At 40.8% G+C, this 24773-nt stretch overlaps 2 protein-coding genes across 2 annotated transcripts; both read right to left on the bottom strand.

Annotated features, from left to right (window-relative positions):
- Positions 1 to 1418: 1418 nt before the first annotated feature.
- On the bottom strand, positions 1419 to 23945 carry LOC149079136 (uncharacterized). Its single transcript, XM_089240015.1, has 3 exons — positions 23614 to 23945; positions 7617 to 7708; positions 1419 to 3702 (listed from the first exon to the last, which is right to left on the bottom strand). Exons 1-3 carry the CDS (start codon positions 23837 to 23839, stop codon positions 3256 to 3258), a joined length of 765 nt encoding a protein of 254 aa, XP_089096141.1. The 5' UTR covers positions 23840 to 23945; the 3' UTR covers positions 1419 to 3255.
- LOC149079137 (uncharacterized) lies at positions 11265 to 18724 on the bottom strand. Its single transcript, XM_089239988.1, has 3 exons — positions 18659 to 18724; positions 14826 to 16345; positions 11265 to 11646 (listed from the first exon to the last, which is right to left on the bottom strand). Exons 1-2 carry the CDS (start codon positions 18722 to 18724, stop codon positions 15662 to 15664), a joined length of 750 nt encoding a protein of 249 aa, XP_089096114.1. The 3' UTR covers positions 11265 to 11646; positions 14826 to 15661.
- Positions 23946 to 24773: the final 828 nt, after the last annotated feature.

Genomic DNA, 24773 nt, shown 5'->3' with positions numbered 1-24773 from the left:
GAAGTTTCCTTAACCAGTGCCGCCTTAACGCATGGGCACGGCCCGGGGGCCTCGAGAGAAAAGTGACCTCACAAAAATGCGAACTAATTGAAATTTTCGAGAATTTTGCTGGAAGGGACTCAGAAAATCCAATTGGCCCGGGGGCCCATGACGCTTTCAAGGCGGCCCTGTCCTTAACAAACATTTTGGATAATTTTGATATTTTCATCCGGAAACAGAATTTTTCAGTTCGAAAGAAATTCGTGATTTGTATGTTAATATCACGTCATTTCATGACTTTCATGGCTAATGAAGGTCATGAAATGACCTGATATTTCAGGAATATGAAATGATGTTCGTGGTCATTAAATGACTTCGAAATGATTTTTTATTTGACTGACGTCATTCAAAAGAAAGTGACCAAATTTTCACGTCATATTTGACGTCAGGTGACTACTTGGGAGTGTATGAAATTTTTTTTTTCCGAACCGAACTACAACTCAGGTCTATTATTGCCATGGGCAATTTACTACCTAGTGAGTTGTGCCGGAAGTGTGAGTGTGCGTACCTAACAGTCTGAGTTACCTAGTGTACGATTTTTCAGTGTTGCCATCTATATTTCAGGAGTGAACTGAATACTTGTACTGTTTGTAGGCCTGTTGCTCTATGTGGCGAGACTTAACGGGGAGATCGGCTCGCATTTGCTCCTCAAAGTTGGAAACCAACTTCAGCCGACCACCACTATGGCGCCGGTGGGGCTCGAACCCGGGTTCCCGCGGTGTGGTGTTTAGTGCTCCGGACTTTGCATCGCTCTTCCACCATGGCCCAAACCCTCTGGGTGACCAGCTTATATCCCCTATGGCAGCGTTTCTCCACCTGTGGTCCGCGGACCGTGACGATAGCTTAGGTGGTCCGCAGGTTTGGGTAATTTGCAAAAGTCGGTTTTACGGACTTTTGTATGTACTTTTGCCTACCCTGTATGTCATTGTGAAAGACTGAAATTGGAGAACGTCGACATTCACCATGCACTGATGTAATGATGATGCAATATTCACAGAAATATTCGAAAAACGGGGGGAATTTGGGAAAAAACAACGTTAAATGCGGGTGAAACCATTTTACCCGCATTTAAGAAAGGTACTGAGAAACTGGCTTAATCAATCGACCTACGCACATATTTGGAATAAAAGAAAACATGTCACACAAATAAAAGGGAAAAGCACAGGGATTTTTTTTTTTGGTATTGCAACGGGTGACCATACATAAATCCCATTTTCGCGGTTCTAATTTTTCTTAGCAATAATTGGCAACTTCGCTTGCTTTTGGCACATCATATTTGGCGACAATGACCGATTTTTCGTACTTGAAAAATCCTAATTTCCCCATATTTCCCCCCCGCCTCGAGAAAACGTGGTCAGAATGAAATTGCAAGGAATATTGCAGGGAATATTTTATTTAGGGATTTTCCCTTCGAACGAAACAATTTGAGAATTTTTTGGGGGGAATCTTTCCAAAATGCGGAAGAATCTGAAATTTTAATAAGGCTTTGAAAAATCGAAAGGCTTCCGGGAAAAGCGGAAGCATTGGCACCAAAACTTTTACCAACCTTTTTCTTGCAGGTGATGTCGGCAAGAATGCAAGCTGGAAATGCTATCGTGTTACAAGAAACCAGAAATTGCGACGATCGTGACATAATGGTAGGTAGCAGTGTCGTCTTAACGCATGGGCCCACCCGTACACGGCCCAGGGGCCCATGATGCTCTTAATACGGCCCTGAATGGTTGTAGAATGACAGTAGAAGCCTAATTTTAGAAAGCTTAATTTTTTTCTACACGTTTCGTGTACGGTATATATACATCTTCAGTTATCAAGGAGTGATCTTCTCAAATTGTAGAGACGGACGGGCCTAATTATTTTGCGGCCAAGTGCAAAAACGGCTTTTCCCATTCTCCCTAGTGCCCGTGGGGAAAGCCGCAATTGGAAACGAAAATTCACTCTGTTGCCCGCGGCCAGATATATTTTGTGGTGTGCGCCCCCTTCCCTGTTGTTTTAAACGGGGAAAAGAGTAAATTCAGCACCCTTCCTGGTCCAGCTCCCGGAGTAGCAGATTCCCACTTCCCTCCCCTAGTTGCTGTGATGTCCGTGGGCACCCTGGCTTACGCCAGGTTTATTGGTACCCAACAATGGCCTACCAAAGTACACTGTTTCACCGTTAGAACCATTCGGCAATGAATTTGGACTATGTTGCGTGCTGCTTATTGGGGAAAAAAAAATTGCAAGTGGCCGGCCCCTCAGGACCACTTCTCTGCAATATCTGTGTACGGGGATATTTGGTGAAAGGGCTGTCGGGGCCGCTAAAGATCCAATTACCTACCCCGGGCAGCAATCACATGCTCTTCCAGCCAGAGAAAGGATTTGTATAAAAGGATTGGCTAAAATAAAAAAAAAGCAATTTAGCACCCTGGACACCAGATATAAATGCCTCTCCCCTACTCTTGGCTTCGCGGGGGGGGGGGGGGTGTCTGTTAAACCCCCTAGTCCAGTCAGAGGGTTCAATGTCTGAATACAGTATTAGGAATTCACCATAGGCCAGGAGATAACACTATGAAAGTTTCATAAATGCTCATTTATAAAACTTGAAAATGTCTACCAATAAAGTTATCGGTTACATTCGAACAAATGCAACCGCAAATTTCAAGCAGTTCTTAGTATTGTGAGCCTCCGCCCCCTCCCATGAGGTGCCCGGGTGGACTCGCGTTAAGACGGCACTGGCAGTGACACACTGGAGTGATCTGAAGCAGTGCCACAGGCAAGTGTTTAAGTAATATGTAGTGACACAGGGGTTATTTAAGTAATATGTAAATGTTACGCGGGCCACGTAAGTGCTCTAGAAATGTGCCGCTTAAGTTCATTTTTACACGATTAGGTTTGCGGTCGGGTTGCATGCATAGGCGGAGATAGACTTGGAAGTCTGGGGGGGACACGATGATGATGATGTCAATTCATACATGCATATATACGTACATTAGATCAGTCAACTTCACCTTTGACGCTAGGGAGGCAATCCTGTTTCTCCGCCCATGGTTACATGGGTTAAGTATGTATGATGCAGGCGAAACGCGTTTGGAAGAAATTAGGCTCAGAAATTTAGACCCAGAAGCTTCTACTGATGTTACCTTGCCCACGAATGGCCCGTCATTAGTCTGCATACGTTCAGGACGGTTTTTCCGTCTACGGAATATGTAAGATGGCAGCCGGAGGGGGGGGGGGCATGGATCATTCATAGAAACCCCGATCAGCCTTCACGAGGATGTCGAACATGGCATGCTGTACCCCTTTCCTCGTTTGAGGGGAATAGTTTTTGACTTTGGCGGCGACGTATTTGAAAAATGATGTGATCTCGTCGTTGTCGGAAGTGGGTTTGTCGATGTTGGCTGCCGCAGTCTTCAGTACTATCTCGAACGCGCTTGAGATCATGGACGAAGTAGGGTCACGTTGTGGTTCCTCTTCTCCTCCTCCCCCCATCTTGGCTCGTTTTGGAGATTTGGCGGCGTAGGTAACGATTTCTTCAGCTGGTGCTGCGTCCTGTTGTTGTTGTACTTGTTGTTGTACGGTAATGTTGTGCGGTCTAGCATGCTGTTGTTGTTCTTCCCTATTTTCACTTGGCTTGTATTCCACCTCTGTCTCTTCTTCTTCTTCAGTTCCGATAGCGTCCAAAGTTTCCTGAAAAATTCACCAAAGTTATAACAAACAATACAAAAGTTGCAAAATTTTGAATTTTTTTTGCAAAATTGCTGTACGAGCGCCATTCAACAGAGTAAGGCTATCCCCCCCCCCTCCACCGTTTGTACCACAAGTTAGTCTTACTACAGAGACTATATAACCCAAGGGAGTTCAATCTTTGGTAGAAAGCGGGCCACTTCATTGGTTTGAAAATGTGGGGTGGGCCACTCAATTAAGTGATCTGGAACAGCGCTGAGGGTTCCTCAAATGATCTGCAACTGTGCTGCGGGTAGCTTGAGTAAACTTGACTAACCAAATTGGTGTGGGAACGTTCCGCGGGTCATTTAATTGCTCTGAATCGCTTGCATAATCTGGAACTGTGCCGCAGGTCACTCAAGTGAGAATGGTGCCGATTAGTTTATTTTTTACAAAATTAGGTTTGAGATCGCGGGCCACATCAAATGACTCCGAGGGCCACATCGGATCCGCGATCTCGGGTTGAGCGTATTAGGTTTAATCCAATGCAATTTGTGCTTCGTTTTCCTTCATTTAGTGATATTGCAGTGACTGCAGACTAATTGGCAGCTTCACTCACCATTAGCATCCTTTTTGGCGATGTGCGAAATTCCCGTATTTTTCATGAATAAATATCGTACATGCCTACTCATGAATCGAATTTTAATCTGCTGCGATTTGCAGTAGCACTTCATTTCCCGCCATTTGGCAATTTTTCAGTCTTTGTAGCTTTCATTTACTCTTGGCGTCATTTTTCAGCGACAATTCGCAATTTCCCGTATTATTGTAGAGCAAATATCGTCAGCCTACTCACGAATTTCATTTTCAACGACTGAGATCAGTAGTAACACTTCATTTCCCACCACTTAGCAATTTTGCAATGATTTTAGTCACAATTGGCTGTTTCACTCACCCTAGGCATCATTTCTGGTCAGAATTGACGACTATCCGTATTTTCCAGGAGGAAAATATGGCCAACCTACTCAAGAATTTCATTTTCAACGACTGAGATCAGTAGTAGCACTTTATTTACCACCATTCACAATTTTTCAGTGATTTCAGTCACAATTAGCTGATTCATCCGCCCTTTCACCCACTATCATCCTTGGCATAATCTTTGGCGACAAGCAGCGATTACCCACATTTGCAATCTCAAATTCTGTACTTTTCTCGAGGAAATATGGTCAGCTTGCTCATAAATTACATTCTAATCCACTGTGATTTGCAGCATGGGTGGAGATACGAGGACTCCTCAATATCAATGGCGTGCACAGGTGGCCTATACATACATATACAGTATTGTGTATTATTTGCGATTATTGGCGAATCAGAGTCACGAAAAAATACGCCAACTTGTGATGATTCTGAATCATGTCTGTTGTTATTGGTTTTTGGCCGGGGAAATGTCCGAGCACTTCATGAAGTGGCTGGTCAAAGCTCGAAATTCAGATAATTGTCTGGGTCAATTTACAAAGAAATTGGCCAATTCGAGAACTGGCGTTACTTCCCGAACTGACCAATTTCGGGCTTTGACAGGAACATGCAGTAAGTAACGTATCGACACATCATCATCATCATCATGCACCCCCATGGCCCCGTATGGTTCACAGGGCCCGGGAGAATATATTATCATAATTTTTTTTCATACAGAAAGGCTCGTGAAAAGCCTGGCTTTGAGGGCCGGCTGAAGATCCCCACCTAGGGGCCATGCTCTAGGATGTGGGGGCCACGACCCCCTCAGACCTTTAAGTCCATCTCCGACTGTGAGCGCTTCATTTCCCCACATTTGGCAATTTTTCAGAGATTTCTGTCGTAATTAGCGGCTTTGTTCAAATTTTGGCATCATTTTTGGCGACAATTGGAAATTGCCCATGTTTTTCCGATGTTTGAAATCCGTAATTCCCGTGTTTCCAAGGGAAATATGGTCTGCCAAGAACCAATGCAATTTGAAATCCATGTCGAAATACTGAAACCATTGCTGCCATCTATCAAGAATTTTGAGAAATTCATTAATCAATCACAAGCAAAAAAATAGAACATATGCTGCTTTTTATTATTTAGAAAGCAAGCGAAAAACTATCAACTAGTACTATTTCTAACTCATAGATGGCAGCAAATGCACAATATAGGATTTTTTTTTTTTTACCACCGGTCAAAGCCGCCCAAGTTTTCACGTGTTAACAATCATGGCGGGTCCACATTATGAAATTGCAGCCAGGCCTTGATGGAAGGTTTCTGAAAATATTGCTGATAGAGGGCTGTCATCGATGTAACAAACTCTCTTGCGCTCGCTTCAGGGCCGCAACTAGGGAGAGCAAGCGAGTTTCGCACCCTGGGTGCTGGACCCGAGGAGGCGCAAATTTCATTCTGGAACTTCTCCTTTAACATTCAAGGGGGCGTCAAAATGCGCGCTTGCCCCGGGTGACCAAGCATCTAGTTGCGGCCCTGGCTCGCTTAAAATGTGCCTGTTGAGAAAAAAGGCACCAATGGTTTCCCAGACGCATGTACATTAGATCTGTCGACTCTACCTTTGACGCTGGGGAGGGGTGGCAATGCCCCCCCCCCGTATCTCCACCCACACTCTAACCTGCATAATTTCTTCTATAAAAAATATTAGTAATTGATAACGAGTTTAATGCCATCTAGTTTTAAACGATGAAACTAAATGTGAGTTCAATTTTTTTTATATTTGTTAATATCGGATGGCAGCAGCTGCTCCATAATTGATTTATTTTTGTCTGTGGATACTGAGCTATAAGTAAACTTTAAGGTTTATAAGGTTTACTTATAGCTCAGTGTCTGTGGATAGACGAACATGTACGAGGTGTATATGTAAGCTGACCATATTTCCTCGAGAGAAATACGGGACATCGCTAATTATCGCCAAGAGCAACACCAAAAGTGAACAAAGTTGCCAAATATCGCTGAAATTACGGTAAGATCGCAATGGAGGGGAAACGAAGCAAATTACAAATTGCAGTGTATTAAAATGAATTCCACGAAATAAAACTTTTAACAAGACAAATGTGGGAGATTAATGTTCTTATGTATAGTTGTAATTATCATAATATAATTTATGAGATGAAAATTAATTTCAATCGTTGACTTCAATAAAGAATAAAAATCCAAGTAGGCGTCATGTAAAAAACGGGACACTTTTGCAAAAAAGTTAGGACGGACAGAAAAACAAAGAAAACCGGGACTGTCCCGGGAAATACGGGACGTATGGTCACCCTATGTTACGGTAAAAGCCCGAAGACTGGTAAAACCTAGGATCTACCGGTAAGACCTAGGTTTTACCAAGGCAAGTTGGTAATAGCCCGAAAAAAATAGCACACATACGGTTAACTAGTAGTGGTCTGTCGATAGATGGAGCTAAAGGTCCCAATGGCTGGACTCAACTTCCAGAACTGAGCGAAAAAAATTGGTCTCCCCCCCCCCCCCCCTTCTCCCGATAGTCTAGTGATCGCAAAAATAAACAGTACATAATCAAGGGTGACTAACCAAATATCTTGAATCTGTAAACCCCAGGGGTAATCTTATAGGTAGGAAGGGTGGCCTCATTAATTTCTTTGTACGAGAAAGATGATTGCGCACACTCAGTAGGTTTCTCTTTTGGTTGCTCAACTCTCTATATATATATATCACTCTCTTGGTCGTTCACATGCTTGCACACTCTCCAAGTCACTCTTTTGGTTGCTCACTGTGTGTGTGTGTGAGACCCTATCTATCTCCCCCTATTTGAAACTCTCTTAGTCGTTCACGTGTTTGCACACTCTAGGTCACTCTTTTGGTTGCTCACTGACCCTCGATCTCTTGGCAGTGGGTTTATGGTTCGCTACCTTTCTCCCATTCTACACTAATTTTCTTGAGCATTTATTACTCAAATTCGTACTCACCGTGCTTATTCCATCCCTCGGCGTCTTCCTGCTATCTAGAAATCTAAACGCTTCGTACGCAAACCACCTGCTCCTAAAAACGCCCGACGTCACTGGAAAAAAAAGAGAGATAATTTTCATAATTTATGATAATGGAGGTAATTTTTATGATTCATCATAATTTATATTCTGATAATTATGACCGCAAATACTCATCTCGTACATTTGCTACATTCAACTCTTTTTCCTTCAGTGAAATGCATTTCAATTCACTTAACATCTACAGTATAGCCTTTTATTTCCCGCTTACTGGCGATTTTTGAGCAAGTCTTACAATAATTGGCGCGATTTCCCTGATGATGATTTCTTCTTCCTTGGCAGCAATTGGCAATTTTCCGTATTTGAGATCCTGATTTTTCGTTTTTGAAATGTGGTCACCCGCAAAAATGAATAAATCCTAAATCGCTTACGCAATGCTTTAGCACAATGACCATATTTCACTGAGAAAAAATTCAGGATATATATAGAGTTGTATAATTATGCGGGAGGGGTGGGGGACACCGCACATCGCCAATTGTCGTCAAAGAAAGGCGGAAAATGAAGGGCTCTTGCTACCAAGCCCAACGTGAATATTCTTGGGAATTACCAAAAATATTGGTGCACACGGAAAGCACGTTGTGTGTGTGGCCCTCACCGGGCAGATTTATGGCTTCGCCGCCTGTGGGACGTACAGATTTTTTTTCCTCCTATTCTAGTCAGTGCCGTCTCAACGCATGGGCCTACCTGGGCACGGCCCGGGAGGGGGCCCTCCAGTGAAGAGGGGATCTCACAAAAATGGATCTGGTTTAAATTTTCGAGAATTTGCCAGGCAGGGCTTTAGAAAAACACTTGGCCCGGGGGGCCCCCAGGATGCTTTTGAGACGACTCAGCTCCTGCAAATATGTCTCTGTGTCTGAGTCACTCCTTCACTCCTCCATGTTTGCACACTTTATTGGTGAGTTTGTTTTTACCAATAATCTTTTGGTTGTTCACTGACCTGGTCCCTCGCTCTCTAGACCACACTTTGGGGTGACTGCTACGCTTACATACTCGTGGAATCTGTCCTATGCCTATACATTCGATGAACACTCCTTCCTCCTAGTCACTCCTATGTTTACACACTCTTTCTTTGGGTAACATCTATGCTTCCACGCTCCTTAACGTAAATTTTTTGATCTCTCCCATGATCGCACACTTTAGACTCTCTAGCACTGCCCCCCCCCCCAGGGTAGGGTTGACAGGGTCTGAAAACGATTCTCATCATTTTTTTTTTTTTTTCACGCTATAAATTATAAGGGGGCCCGTGAAAGTCTGGTCTGGGGGGGGGGGGGCTCGCAAAGGACTAGGGGCCCTGATCCAGGATGCGGAGGCCATGCTCTCTACTCGCGGTTTCTCCAGTTTCTCTACTCTATTGACTGCTCAATGAGCTAGACGCTTGCTTTCCAGGTCACTCTTTTTGGTCGATCACAATCTCATTATTTTGGTCACAAAATCTGTAGGTCACGCTTTGGATGCGTAATCCGTGTCGATCTCCTATCCAAAAATTGTGACTTTACGATCAGGGACGTAATATTGCGTCCAAACGTCAGTGGAATGAATTCAATCTAGCTGACAGTTTCTTCAACCTCTTTTTTACTCACGGCGAAGGTTTATCGTAACCCGATGAAACAAAGTTGTATGCGTGTTTTCCCAACTTTCCTTCTCCCCCGCCATCGTGATATCTGAATCTGAAGGAGATAACAATCAACTGATAACGATGGAGGCGGTTCTCCCCAGCCTTTTTCACTTCCTGGTTCTATATTTCTGTTAATTTCAATGTTATTTGAAAGCTATGAACTCAAAATTTATCTTTAATAAATTCATAGCAACCCACCCTCTAAGCCATATAATGATAAATCGCATAAAGGCCCTTGGCCCGCGGACCAAATATGGCCCTGGGGATTATCTGACGCGGCCTGCCCTGCTCAAATCTAATTTTGTAAAAATGAACTAAGCGGCACATTTACAGACCGGTTAAGTGTCCTCGGGTACAATTCCTGAACATTTAAGCGGCCCGTGGCATATTTTCAGATCACTTAAATGACCCGAGACACAGTTCCAGAACACTTGAGCGACATGTAACGTAGTTTTAGAGCACTTAACTGGCACTCAGTGGGGTTCTACATCACTCAACTTACCCGCGGCACATTCTCAGATTATTTAAGTGATGCGTGGCACTTTCCAGAGCACTTAAGTCACCCGGGCACATTTCCAGATCACTCGGATCCGTGAAACATTGAGATCACTAAAGTGGCTCTGTAGGGCACTTATCAATGGGCGATGTTACTTCAACTGCCCACAAACTATTGAAAGGTTTTTCTCGTTTTTAGCGCAATGAGTAAGATGCCATTAAGAATATTTCATATTTTCATGAAGGGGGGTTGATGACGTAAGCATTATCCAAATCTCCCCTCTCCCCTTGTCATCAAAAGCCAGCAAATCGGAAACCCCCCCCCCCCATCGATGATGACGTAATACTTGAACTGCCCCTTATAAATGAGAATATTCAACTCACATATTCGTCACCTCAAACGTTTTATTTCGGGTGGAATTCATTTTAATCTACTGGAATTCGCAGACACGCTTTGTTTCCGTCCAGCCTTTAGCGTTCCTTAGTCACTTCTGCAATAGTTGGCAAATTTGCACGCATTTGGCGATAATTAGCAATGTCCCGTATTTGGGATCAAAACTTCTCGTATTTCTCCTCGAGAAAATATGGTAATCCTAAGAGTGACCATAGGTTCCCGTACTTGCCGGGACAGTCCCGGTTTTATTTTCTGGCGGTCCAGGTTTTTCACGCATTCATTGCTAATTATCGCCAAAAATGATGCTAAATGATGCTAATGAGTACAGAATCAATCATTTCACGGTAGAAGTGCAGTGTCCGGTCCCCCTTAATTCGTCGCCAAATGCGGCGGAGTGACTTCATTAGGCACACGCGGTCAAACGGTTCTGCAACCACGGTTCCCTAATAAATAATCTGACCATATTTACTCAAAGAAAATGCGGGACATATAAATATTTATCAAATACGGGACAAAAAACAATTATCCCGTATTTTTGCGCTAAATGATTCTGTACTCATTTATTTGGGTAAGGGGCCGTTAAAGTATTAAAAAAAGTTATCCCATATTTTTGTGAATGTGAAATGATTGATTCTGTACTCATTTGTTTGGGTAAGGGGCCGTTAAAGTATTAAAAAAAAATATCCCATATTTTTGTTTTGCGCTAAATGATTGATTCTGTACTCATTTATTTGGGTAAGGGGCCGTTAAAGTATTACGTCAGCAAAACTGAGATAACATTCCCCCCCCCCCCCCGAAGATAAATAAATTTTACGGTGGAAAAACATTTCATTATTTAATTTAATTATTTCATTACTGTTTCATTATTTAATTTCATCATTTAATTAATTCATTATTATTTTATTATTTAATTTCATGATTTAATTAATTCATTACTAGTTTTAACTATTAAAACATTCAATTATTTCTCCCTGAAATGTTCAAAACCTGTTAACGAAATATCCTCTAAAAATGAGAATCATAATATTACAGAAAGAACAAACACACAGATGATTGAACCAGTATATCTTTGATTAAACGAAACTTTATTTTTAAAGTAAAACCATAGCAAGTGTATAATATACAACAATCAGGAGATACAGCGGTTGTTTAATTGAATTGTTATAACTCGATTATAATAATTAATATTTAATTTATGACAACATCCAGTTTTCTGTATGTCTTGTAATATTTAATTACTATACATAATTGATTTTGTTAATATTAATATGTTGTAATCGCTCTCTGCGGAGAGACTTTTTCAAATGAAAGACCAGCTCGCATTCGCGTCTTGAAGCTGGGAAACCGCAGAAAACCAACTTCAGCTGGCTTTTAATTCTGTAGGTTTTTGACAGCACTATCACAAAAGTCTCTATTGAACTTACACCAAGTTTCAAATGAAGATCATCCTGAAAAAAAAAATCGTGAACATTAATTAGCACATTCATGAAACCTAGTGAGATATATATAATTCTGTTGGGCAAAACATGATATGTCCAAAAAATTTCTAAACAACATGCTGACGAATGATATTATCATTTGCACTTGTGTGTGCATTCATTCCTGACTTTTAAATGACAATGAAAATGCTTATATCTCAAAAATGTAATTTTGGAGTTATGTTCTGACCGAACACCACAAACTTGCAAGTGGGTTAAAAATATGATTTGTGATAGACATTATGCCTCCCGAAGCAAATGTATGTTTGTTACTGTCTGTGCGTACCTGATTAAGAATTCACATTTCTCTTTCAAGCCTTTTCAAATCTTTGAAATAAACTGCAAATAAATTTAAAGTGGGAGTTATCCGATTGTGGAATAGTATCTTAAGGTTATAATGTTAAGGCTTCTACATTCTTCGTAACCAAACTTCTAAAACCTCTTACCATGACCAACACAGATTATTCTGAGAATATTCCCAAACTGAAAGTTGGTTGAAAGTTATCATTATGAGGTGATAACGCCAAAAAATATTTGGTTTTACATGTCCCAGTGAATGAACACTTTTATATTTCTTAAAAAGAAAAGAATTAGTATATAAAAAAATCTGGAGGGAAAAAAAATACACATATCTGTAATTGTGAATGTGAGTGTGCCTGTGAATGGTAATAACAAAACCTTTGCAACATGTCCAGTGTATCGACTCTCTTCGACAATGCACACGGCACATAACAAAGTTTTTGCAAAGGGTAATGCTTTTCCGAGACCACTTGAAAAAGCGACGTGCAAAATGTGTGAATTACAATGCCCAATGCCAGGGTTGTCTGGTTTAAACCTTGGTTTTAACCAAGTGGTTTTTTTCCAAAAATGAAATAAAAGTGGCCTAAATATAATATTTTTCTTGAGAAATATCATATTGGTTCATTATTAGCGAAAATTTTTCATTTTTACCACATTTTATATTCTTTGGGAACATTTCGATGGTATATCTTTAAATGGCATAAGATGGTATAAGTGGTTTTTTTCAAAAAGTCTCATAACAGTGGCCAGAATATATATAGATATATTTTTTTTTCCCCATTAAGTATCTGAGTTATTTAAAGTTATACAGAAGCCGAAATTTCTCATTCTTACCACATTTAACACATTAACCTTTGTCTAAATTCTGATGCTCGATCTTTACCGAATTCATTAATAAGGATTGTATCATACATCTGTTACATTACCTCACAGATATTTGAATTTTCTTTCTCATATGAAGTAGCACATCTCATACTGTATATCACCCATGCTTACTGTTCAACATTTTTTTTTATACTTTCATGGTTAAGCCCAGTTAATCAAGGTTCTACTCTATACTAGTAACAAATTTATGAAAAATAATCAGCTATATATAGGGTGATTACAATTAAGAAGTTTCGATTCCAAAACTATGCAATAAGTACTGGTCAGAATGGCTTGCAAATTTGCATGGATACTCCTGAAGCAATGGAAATTTCTATCGTTAAAGAAAAAAAGTGGAAAATGTGCAAGTACATGATATACTTGGCCAACAGTATAATCTATTTTGTGCAATCACATCATGGTTCCAACCCCCCACATCATTTCAGCATTTCCACAGCATCAGTGTGTGGATAGAAGAACTTCTATCAAGATGCATATTGCAATACCAGCAAAGCAGCTGCTGAAGACCCATTTCGACAATAACAGGATGGCCGTCAGTTCACTTGACCTTAATCCCCTCAGCCAGAAGTTGCAAGGGTTGCAACTTCTGGCTGTGGGAGGGTTCCTCAAAATGTTATGAACAGTGGTCGGATTGTAAACTTTGGTGAATTGAAAGCTTCATCCCCCTATATGTTAGAAGTTCCTCAGGAATATTTACGTTGGGGCGCACTTGGTTTAATAAAGGTGAATTGCTAGCACATCCACAGCATGACCAAGGCATACTCTGATCTGTTGTTGAACAAGAATTTTTGTGCTTTCACCTCATAGCCAAACCATGGTGAACAACATATTTAACATTTCTTGAGTAAGATATACTTATTTGCTTGATTACTTCACTTTTTTGTGATGTTTCTGCGAATTATGTAATCACGTAACGTTAAGTTATTATTTTGCCATGACTGCCTACTGTTTCCATTCTGGTAGCAAGTTTTCCATGTGTAGGATGTCATTAATTTAACATTTTATTGTACTTTTCCCCCTACACTTAATAAAATTCCATTTCTTCAGGAATATTCATGTCAATTTTCAAGTCATTCTGACAATCGTTCTTTTCTTACAGTGTTTTGAAATCAGAACCTTAATTATAATCACTCTGTATATCGTAAGTCATCGCTAATTTATCTGCATTATTTATGCTTCATTAAATACATTATATTACCTAATTTTTATTATAGTTTTTGCGAAATAGCTTCCTAATAGGGCATACTGAAAGTAACTGGAGGAAAACATGTGTATATATATATGATTAATAATAACATTAAAAGAATTTTTTCAAGCATAAAGTAATCCATTGAGAGTTAAGCAAAAAAATAATTAAATTGCAAAAGTTGGTTTTTGTGAAAATGTAAGAAATGGTTAGAAATATTAATTGATTAATTAATATGGAAACATAATTCTCATTAATGTAATTAACACTATGTACTAAAACATTTCATTTTAATTGATTGTTAGAAGGGTTAGAAGTTCGAATGATTTTTCAGAAGTTTCATTGTTTTAAACATTCATACAATTTAAACAAAAAAAATGGTTTAAACCAAAAAAACCTGGATTTTTGGTTTTTTTTTCAATACAGGCGGTTTTACAACATTATTGCATCATTTTTTTAAAAGGATTTTGGGATTTGCTTACACATTTCACTATGCCCAATTGTGTTGTCGTTTTTGATAAATGAAGCACTTCCATTTCTAGTTCTCGGAGCATTGTGAATATTGTTGTAAAAACAGTTGCATACTGCAGCATTTGTAATATTTGGCAATATATCGAGGACTTGCTGCTCAATTAAAACCTATTATGGGAATTTTATAGGTTGGATTTGGTGAAAAATTAGGGGCTGAAGACAAATTTGTTGTCTGGTTAGAGATATCTGTCAAAGCCCAGCATATAAGTTGATTAGTGAAGTGTATAGGAAATTGTAAATGCCTTGCCTGTGCATCAAAAACTAGTTTCCTCATTTAGGCCTGTTGCTGTCTGTGGATAGACGGCTGGACTGTGTAGCAGGAACATCAGCTTCCATTCAAGCACCTCAAAGTTGACAACAGCAGAAAGCTAACTTAAGCCAGCTTCTAATCCCTGGTTTCTTTGAGGCACTATCACAGTAGTCTCGGTTTTTCAACAAGTTTCGAATGAAGATCTTTCTGAAAGAAATAAGAAGTCAAGAATGTAATCACATTCATACACCCACAATCATGAGTATCAAACATTCATAAACAGAGGGGTTATCTGAATGGACCCACATTTTCTGAATTGGGAAACAGAAAATGGGTTAACATTATGGTTGGCGGTTACTCTACCTCCAGAGGCGGAGCAGTTTTTGATATCCTGAGCACTGGTGTACGCAGGAAGGAGTGGGGGGGGGGAACTTCTGTGAAGCCAAGAGTATAGTGTCGTTGTGGTTGAAGAAATTTAAACCCCCCTCCCACTTGAGGGGGAATACAATTGTAACCCCCCCCCCTACTTCAGGAAATTCTGCATACACGTATGGTTGTGAACCCCCACCTGTTGTGAAAGCATCACAAGACTCCATAGGGCAGAGCAATGCTCCGCAGACCCCCCTTCTATAGCCGTGCATGGCAGATTCTCTAGTCCCCTTCCACAATATCGGCAATGTCGTCCGTTGAAATGAATGTGCACGTCATGGGAATGGAATAATTGACATGGAAATAAATGAAAGGATAAGCACTATGAAGGTTTGACATTCACATGGGAAAGAGAGAGGAAGGAAGAAATAGCTTATCAGGAAATTAAAGAAACCAAATTTCACTCATCTTTTTCTGAATTGCTGCAGCTCCTCTTCGTTCTTTGGACTAAGACAGGCTGTCTTCTTGGGTCTTGGAGAGGCTGTCTTCTTGGGTCTTGGAGAGGCTGTGGGTCTTGGAGAGGCTGTCTTCTTGGGTCTTGGAGAGGCTGTGGGTCTTGGAGAGGCTGTCTTCTTGGGTCTTGGAGAGGCTGTGGGTCTTGGAGAGGCTGTGGGTCTTGGAGAGGCTGTGGGTCTTGGAGAGGCTGTGGGTCTTGGAGAGGCTGTGGGTCTTGGAGAGGCTGTCTTCTTGGGTCTTGGAGAGGCTGTGGGTCTTGGAGAGGCTGTCTTCTTGGGTCTTGGAGAGGCTGTGGGTCTTGGAGAGGCTGTCTTCTTGGGTCTTGGAGAGGCTGTCTTCTTGGGTCTTGGAGAGGCTGTGGGTCTTGGAGAGGCTGTGGGTCTTGGAGAGGCTGTGGGTCTTGGAGAGGCTGTCTTCTTGGGTCTTGGAGAGGCTGTCTTCTTGGGTCTTGGAGAGGCTGTCTTCTTGGGTCTTGGAGAGGCTGTCTTCTTGGAGAGGTCTTCTTGGATTAGGTATCTCGCGATGCCGGAGGGTAAACCCTGACGACGTCCTCTAAAAATGCGGCAAAAAAATCCTTCTTGTCTAGCCCAATAGCCTTCACTCGCTTTCTCCAAATGTATTCCGCGAGGTAGCTGTCAAACTCCTCACTTACGCTGTTGCTGTTCAAACCTCTCTTAACAGCACTCCACGTGCCCTCTATGGTGTTGGTGTGGGCACCAGTGATCGGGTCCTTGAAGTGCATACTATGATTAACAGTCAAATGCTGGTAGAGGCGCGACTGTCTCAGTCCGGAGTAGCCGGCCCAACAGTCCGAGATTACTGTTGTGCCCGGAAGAATTTTATCCTGGATTATTTGCAGTAGTGTGGCGCTGCTGCGATCAGCGACCACCTGCAGAAAACACTCCCCAGTTGCTCTGTCAATGCCGCCGAAAATCCATTTCCCCTCAACGCGTCTGCCACGGTGGTATTTCCTTTTGCCAAATTTACTCTCATCGACTTCCACCGTGGCCTGGAAACCCCCAATCCGCGCATTATTATTAAGGAGGGATACTTTTTCTAGTTGGGTATGTCTCTAAGATTAATGGCTCACCAGTAAAGTGCCATTCGCCCTGTTACCCATGCAGCAAATACACGTAAAAAATTAGCTTGAGACGAAATACAGTCAACTCTCATTGTAACAAATACCATTACAACGGGAAAAATATCGTTTTAACGAAAACTTTTCTAATACCTCGGATAGGTAGGAACAATATAAAAATCTGGAATTCCTTTGTAACGAAATTTCGTTATTACGAAGTGATTTCTCGGGTCTCTTGGAGTTCCGGTCTAATGGGGTTTGACCAAAGTGTATTAATAAAGGGTCTTTAATACGCTTTGGGTTTGACTGCATTTCCCCCAAAAAAAATCGGACATTTTTGTTGTCTTAAGTAAAGTCTACGCTGCCGCCCCTTACAATGTGTCAGGGCCTACTGTCACCCCCAAGTCGTAAAACCACCGAGATTACATGAACCACTTTTTTTATTTCCTTCTTCCTCATGTTAATGTTACTCGAATAGGGAAAAATTACGAAAGAGATATTCTATGCACATTTTGTTTGAAATTCAATTTTTTTAGTCAGAGTGACTAAAAAAATTTAATGTCACAAATTTCTTCGTGGCCCCCGTATCAGTAGCCGTGGCTCCCCTTTTGCAAGATTTTCATCAGTGGCCCCCTCTGGAATATCCTAGGGCCCCCGGTTGAGAACCACTGGGTTAAAGAACTGCCGTGTATGTGTGATTCCGTCTCTCGAAAGTCGTATAAACGGGGTTCTCTCCCCACTGTATTTATTTTCTTCTCTTCATTTCCCCTCTCTTCTGATCTGGGGACCACGTAATGTCTGAATCTGAATGGTTTTGCGCTACAACACTGATCTTTATCTATCTATATTGCTCTAAAATAGAATTTTTTAACCCCGGCATCTGATGACAACCCGGTAACTTTAGGTCCTTTCTACTCCCAGGGTTATATAACTAAATCGTTTCACTTTAATGCGCGTCAACAAAACAATCAGTGAATGGTCATATCCTTGGCCAACGCCAGCCCCCATCTGTTCTTTGTCTTTTTATGAGAGCAAAAGACCTATTCCAGAGAAGTCAGTCCCTGGAAAACTTATCTTTCCAGTTGAACGTAGCTATTTCCTTTTTGAAAAAAAGGAAAACATCGATCTCACAAATGGCGGAATCTTTTTAGTGCTAGTTTTTTCTTTCACTCCCTTCTTCGTTTGAAGCTGAAGCTACTGCAGGAAAACAAGAAACGGGCTTTGCCCCACAAGTGGTCATTTTTTTTATCTTAACTGGTGGGGGAAATGGAAAGGCTAGCGGGGCAAAATCCCTCCCCCCCTCAGTTAACATGTTAAAAAAAGGCCTGCTCTGAACGTATATCTCCGTTTTTCCTTAAACCTCACTGTCTTTGTTGGATGGGCATAACAAGGATGGGCATAACAAGGATGGGCCAGGGCCTCTCCCCTTTCTTTACGGGAACACTCCCAAAGGGATTAAGCCCCACCGCACTAAGACAAGTGTCAGAATTTCTGGCGCCACGTTGTGTCTGTGGTCAACTTCGAAAGTCAATAATTCTTTGCAGTGCAACATTTTTTGAATAGCGCAATCGGAATCATGAAAAAAAAAAGGGTTAACCAAAAAAAGTACATTTATCTTCAGTCTTTCGGAAATCATAATATAAGAGATCATAATATACAATAAAAAATTAACTACAAAATCAACATAATCTTTTGAAGTTCTTGAGGAGTCGAGGTTCTTGGTTCTAGTCGAGAGGCTCCTGAACCTTTGAAAAAGTATCCTTAATTTTTGTTTCCTTTTTTTTAATCAATATTATAATTTAGTTGTTGTTCGGGCCCATGGGCCGGATACAAGTTTACGCCTATGCAACTGTACATATAAACTTACATTAGAAATCATCACATCAGATCGTAAGTTACTTCCGGCCAAGCAGGAACTAACCCAGAACCTCATATTTGTTCAGGGACCTATTACGTGAGACGGCCATGTATGAAATCCCCGGGTCTAGGTCAATTTGTCAAGTTCAACTTGTCGCAGGACAATTCGTCGCATTCAATTTGTCGCAGCGTCAATTCGTCGTGCTACAAACTCGTCGTGGTACAAATTTGCCGTCACTGTATCGTCAATTTGCCGCGAAAAATTTGAATTGCTTTATAATTCATATGTTTGTTGTGATCTTATAAATAGGGTAGTTGCTTTAGGCGTAGAAAATGGAACAAATTTTTTTTGGACATTGGAACGTACATCAAGATACTAAATTGGGATCCAATAAATTTATAAAATTTAATTTTCACCATATAAGCCGCATTTCTGTCGGGATTTCCATTCCTTGCAGTGAGGGGCGTTGGGGAGCTCACCCAAATAATAAATTGGGATCAAATAAATTTTGAAAACTTAGTTTCCTTTGTATAGGCCGCGCTTCCCGCTTTCTGTAGGGATTTCCATTTCTTGCAGCGAGGGGCGTTGGGGGGTGCACATCGAGATAATAAATTGCGATCAATGTGGCCGTCCCAGCACGATTTCCGTAATTCACTATTAAATGCATCCATGCAGAGAATATATCTTTAAGGAAATTTTTAAGACAATGTAAGTTTTATGTGTAACAGCTGCGAAAAGTCTTATTTTCAAATTATATTTTTACAATGCGATGCACATTTCAAATCACTTTGTATTATCACATTGAAATAATATTCAAACACTCCGACCATAGGCGACAGAAACTAGGGGCTGATACCATTTGAGCCGCCCCCCCCCCCCACTCCAATAACTCATGAGTATACAATGTAATGCACCATTTCGCTTCCTGATTACGGGTTTGGGTCCCTTATAAACGGAATGAATGGCGATTTTCGCCCCCCCCCTCATCAATGTTTCCTTCATGTCGGCACCTTTGACTGGCCAAGGATGCTGGAAGTTTTGGAACTTGTGGGTTCTTGTCTTGATCTTGAAGTAGGAAATTTTGATTGATTTCTGAATCATTTCTCTGGGTGCTCATACCCATTCCATAAAGTACCCTGCCCACCAACAGTATCTCTGTCTCTGACACCACTGCAACTGTCAATCGATTTTTGATATTTTTTTCAACTCTAAATTAACAACTCTCCACTAAGAAGAATGAAATCAGACTTTTAATTAGCCCATTGTATGTAACTTCATGTGCATGACACTCATACGGCTCCAGTCAGCAATTAGTAAAAATTTCTTCTTACAATACAAGTGAATTAACATTAACAGACAATATAAGATTATATTCAGAGGTATATTTCATGGGTGAGGAGGGGGGGGGGTTGTCTCAGTTTTGCTGACGTACGCCCCCCCCTACCCAAATGAATGAGTACAGAATCATTTAGCGCAGAAATACGGGACTATTTTTTTTGTTCCGTGTATTTGCTATTAAATACTTTAACGCCCCCCCCCCTACCCAAATGAATGAGTACAGAATCATTTAGCGCAGAAATACGGGACTATTTTTTTTTGTTCCGTGTATTTGCTATTAAATACTTTAACGCCCCCCCCCTACCCAAATGAATGAGTACAGAATCATTTAGCGCAGAAATACGGGACTATTTTTTTTGTTCCGTGTATTTGCTATTAAATACTTTAACGCCCCCCCCTACCCAAATGAATGAGTACAGAATCATTTAGCGCAGAAATACGGGACTATTTTTTTTGTTCCGTGTATTTGCTATTAAATACTTTAACGCCCCCCCCTACCCAAATGAATGAGTACAGAATCATTTAGCGCAGAAATACGGGACTATTTTTTTTGTTCCGTGTATTTGCTATTAAATACTTTAACGCCCCCCCCTACCCAAATGAATGAGTACAGAATCATTTAGCGCAGAAATACGGGACTATTTTTTTTGTTCCGTGTATTTGCTATTAAATACTTTAACGCCCCCCCCTACCCAAATGAATGAGTACAGAATCATTTAGCGCAGAAATACGGGACTATTTTTTTTGTTCCGTGTATTTGCTATTAAATACTTTAACGCCCCCCCCCTACCCAAATGAATGAGTACAGAATCATTTAGCGCAGAAATACGGGACTATTTTTTTTGTTCCGTGTATTTGCTATTAAATACTTTAACGCCCCCCCCTACCCAAATGAATGAGTACAGAATCATTTAGCGCAGAAATACGGGACTATTTTTTTTGTTCCGTGTATTTGCTATTAAATACTTTAACGCCCCCCCCTACCCAAATGAATGAGTACAGAATCATTTAGCGCAGAAATACGGGACTATTTTTTTTGTTCCGTGTATTTGCTATTAAATACTTTAACGCCCCCCCCTACCCAAATGAATGAGTACAGAATCATTTAGCGCAGAAATACGGGACTATTTTTTTTGTTCCGTGTATTTGCTATTAAATACTTTAACGCCCCCCCCTACCCAAATGAATGAGTACAGAATCATTTAGCGCAGAAATACGGGACTATTTTTTTTGTTCCGTGTATTTGCTATTAAATACTTTAACGCCCCCCCCCTACCCAAATGAATGAGTACAGAATCATTTAGCGCAGAAATACGGGACTATTTTTTTTGTTCCGTGTATTTGCTATTAAATACTTTAACGCCCCCCCCCCTACCCAAATGAATGAGTACAGAATCATTTAGCGCAGAAATACGGGACTATTTTTTTTGTTCCGTGTATTTGCTATTAAATACTTTAACGCCCCCCCCCTACCCAAATGAATGAGTACAGAATCATTTAGCGCAGAAATACGGGACTATTTTTTTTGTTCCGTGTATTTGCTATTAAATACTTTAACGCCCCCCCCCTACCCAAATGAATGAGTACAGAATCATTTAGCGCAGAAATACGGGACTATTTTTTTTGTTCCGTGTATTTGCTATTAAATACTTTAACGCCCCCCCCTACCCAAATGAATGAGTACAGAATCATTTAGCGCAGAAATACGGGACTATTTTTTTTGTTCCGTGTATTTGCTATTAAATACTTTAACGCCCCCCCCCTACCCAAATGAATGAGTACAGAATCATTTAGCGCAGAAATACGGGACTATTTTTTTTGTTCCGTGTATTTGCTATTAAATACTTTAACGCCCCCCCCTACCCAAATGAATGAGTACAGAATCATTTAGCGCAGAAATACGGGACTATTTTTTTTGTTCCGTGTATTTGCTATTAAATACTTTAACGCCCCCCCCTACCCAAATGAATGAGTACAGAATCATTTAGCGCAGAAATACGGGACTATTTTTTTTGTTCCGTGTATTTGCTATTAAATACTTTAACGCCCCCCCCCTACCCAAATGAATGAGTACAGAATCATTTAGCGCAGAAATACGGGACTATTTTTTTTGTTCCGTGTATTTGCTATTAAATACTTTAACGCCCCCCCCTACCCAAATGAATGAGTACAGAATCATTTAGCGCAGAAATACGGGACTATTTTTTTTGTTCCGTGTATTTGCTATTAAATACTTTAACGCCCCCCCCCCTACCCAAATGAATGAGTACAGAATCATTTAGCGCAGAAATACGGGACTATTTTTTTTGTTCCGTGTATTTGCTATTAAATACTTTAACGCCCCCCCCCTACCCAAATGAATGAGTACAGAATCATTTAGCGCAGAAATACGGGACTATTTTTTTTTGTTCCGTGTATTTGCTATTAAATACTTTAACGCCCCCCCCCTACCCAAATGAATGAGTACAGAATCATTTAGCCGTGTATTTGCTATTAAATAATTTTTTTGTCCCGTATTTGCTTAAACGCATGTCCCGCATTTTTATATGGTCAGCTGTAAGCAAACCGTGGTTGAAGAACCGTTTAGCCGCCTGTGTCTACTGACGTGGATCCGCTATGGTACGCTTGGCGAAGTTTTGTACTTGGCGATATAAGGGGGACCGGTCTCTGCACTCTACCCAGAATATTTCATATTTTCATGAAGGGGGGTTGATGACGTAAGCATTATCCAAATCTCCCCTCTCCCCTTGTCATCAAAAGCCAGCAAATCGGAAACCCCCCCCCCCATCGATGATGACGTAATACTTGAACTGCCCCTTATAAATGAGAATATTCAACTCACATATTCGTCACCTCAAACGTTTTATTTCGGGTGGAATTCATTTTAATCTACTGGAATTCGCAGACACGCTTTGTTTCCGTCCAGCCTTTAGCGTTCCTTAGTCACTTCTGCAATAGTTGGCAAATTTGCACGCATTTGGCGATAATTAGCAATGTCCCGTATTTGGGATCAAAACTTCTCGTATTTCTCCTCGAGAAAATATGGTAATCCTAAGAGTGACCATAGGTTCCCGTACTTGCCGGGACAGTCCCGGTTTTATTTTCTGGCGGTCCAGGTTTTTCACGCATTCATTGCTAATTATCGCCAAAAATGATGCTAAAAGTTGCCAACTAGGCTAAAATCACAGAAAAGTCGCCAATCGGGAGAAATGAAGCATCACTTTAAATTGCTCCGGATTGCAAAAAAACACGACACAAATTATTTCACATATTTATCATGTTTGTTTTTTTTAAATTCACGGCAATTTAAAGTGACGCTTCATTTCTCCCAATTGGCGACTTTTCTATGATTTTAGCACTAGTTGGAAACTTTTAGCATCATTTTTGGCGATAATTAGCAATGTCCCGTATTTCGAAGCCCCAATTCCCAATATTTTTCTCGAGCAAATATGGTCAACTTGGTCGTCCTACTCAAAAGGGAAATTTGTTTGTCCACAAGGCTCCATAATACTATCATGGGAGCGGACCCATGTTGGCAACAACATAGCTGTTTTCACCGGGTCGGGAAAATTGGCGAGAAATTCGTGGCGAATGAGTGAATTGTAATTGAAAGGAACTCAACTTACCTTTTCTTTCCCTAGCTTTCTCCCTGCGATAGGAAGCCAACAGACTAACCATTTTTCCCTTGCACTCTTCGGTATCTCTCGCCAACGAGCGTCCGATATCCCTCCAAGCGGCTTCTTTGAGATTTTTCTTGTAGTGATAAATGTGATTCGGATCCCACAGCAGGGCTTTCACCTTATAAAGTCCGATGAGTTGCATGGAGTCTTCTTCGGGCCACGGTTGCAACATAATTGATAATTAACAAGAATTAACACCACGGAAATGTTCACTAATCAAGCCTTGTACAAGCGCTGGTGATTTTTCTTTGTCCTTTTGAGCAGAATATCCTCAGAACGGCTCACAAACGAGTCACGAACGGATCATTTACCGTTTGAGACGTTCGTTCACGAATTATTCGGCTCACAGAATCAAAAGTTCACTGGAGCCAGTTTAGTGTCACCATCTAGTGTCATAACGTTAAACTACAAAAAAAAATCAAAAACGCTCCTAGGATAGCGTGACCATACGTTCCGCCTTTCCCGGGACATACACGAATCGTTAATGTGACCATACGTCCCGTATTTCCCAGGACAGTCCCGGTTTTTTTCCTTTTTCTAGCCGTCCCGACTTTTTGACAAAAGTGTCCCGTTTTCCTGTTTTTTACATGACGCCTACTTGGAGTTTTATTATTTATTGAAGTCAAAGATTGAAAAAATTTTTGAACACATAAATTATATTATGATAATTACAACTACAAATAACAACATTATTCTCCCATATTTGGCTTGGTGAACGTTTTACTTCGTGGAATCCACAGCAATTTGCAGTAGTGCTTCGATTTTCGCCATTGCGATTTTCAGTTATTTCAGCAATATTTGGCAACATTGTTCACTTTTGGCGTCGTTCTTGGTGATAATTGGCGATGTCCTGTATTTTCCCGTATTTGGAATCCGAATGTCCCGTATTTCTTTCCAGGAAATATGGTCAGTCTACGTATCGTTATTATAAATTTGGTCAGGCCTAGGGTGACCATACATCCCGTATTTCCCGGAACAGTCCCGGTATTTTATATTTCGGCCGCCCCGACTTTTGGGCAAAAGTGTCCCAGTTTTTCCCCGTATTTTACACGAAGCCTACTTGAATTTTCGATCTTTATTGAAGTCAAAGATTAAAATTGTTTTTC

This window comes from Pholcus phalangioides, unplaced genomic scaffold (genome assembly GCF_987345545.1).
Source record: "Pholcus phalangioides strain wild (caught in Gottingen) unplaced genomic scaffold, Ppha-v1.0 ptg000012l_1, whole genome shotgun sequence".
NCBI classification, from domain to species: Eukaryota; Metazoa; Arthropoda; class Arachnida; order Araneae; family Pholcidae; genus Pholcus; species Pholcus phalangioides.
The sequence above is the reverse complement of the archived record's forward strand: the minus strand, read 5'-3'. Positions and strand labels throughout refer to the sequence as shown.

What these genes read in the sequence shown, in the direction of transcription:
- LOC149079137 (XM_089239988.1), bottom strand. Translation starts at nt 18,724, where the DNA reads ATGAGGTTCTGGGTTAGTTCCTGCTTGGCCGGAAGTAACTTACGATCT. An exon ending in CTGATGTGATGATTTCTAAT is followed by an intron (nt 16,346 to 18,658) that starts GTAAGTTTATAT and finishes GGAGTTTGACAG; the next exon opens with CTACCTCGCGGAATACATTT.
- LOC149079136 (XM_089240015.1), bottom strand. Translation starts at nt 23,839, where the DNA reads ATGTTGCAACCGTGGCCCGAAGAAGACTCCATGCAACTCATCGGACTT. An exon ending in GAAAGCTAGGGAAAGAAAAG is followed by an intron (nt 7,709 to 23,613) that starts GTAAGTTGAGTT and finishes TTTTTTTTCCAG; the next exon opens with TGACGTCGGGCGTTTTTAGG. An exon ending in CGAGGGATGGAATAAGCACG is followed by an intron (nt 3,703 to 7,616) that starts GTGAGTACGAAT and finishes TGAATTTTTCAG; the next exon opens with GAAACTTTGGACGCTATCGG.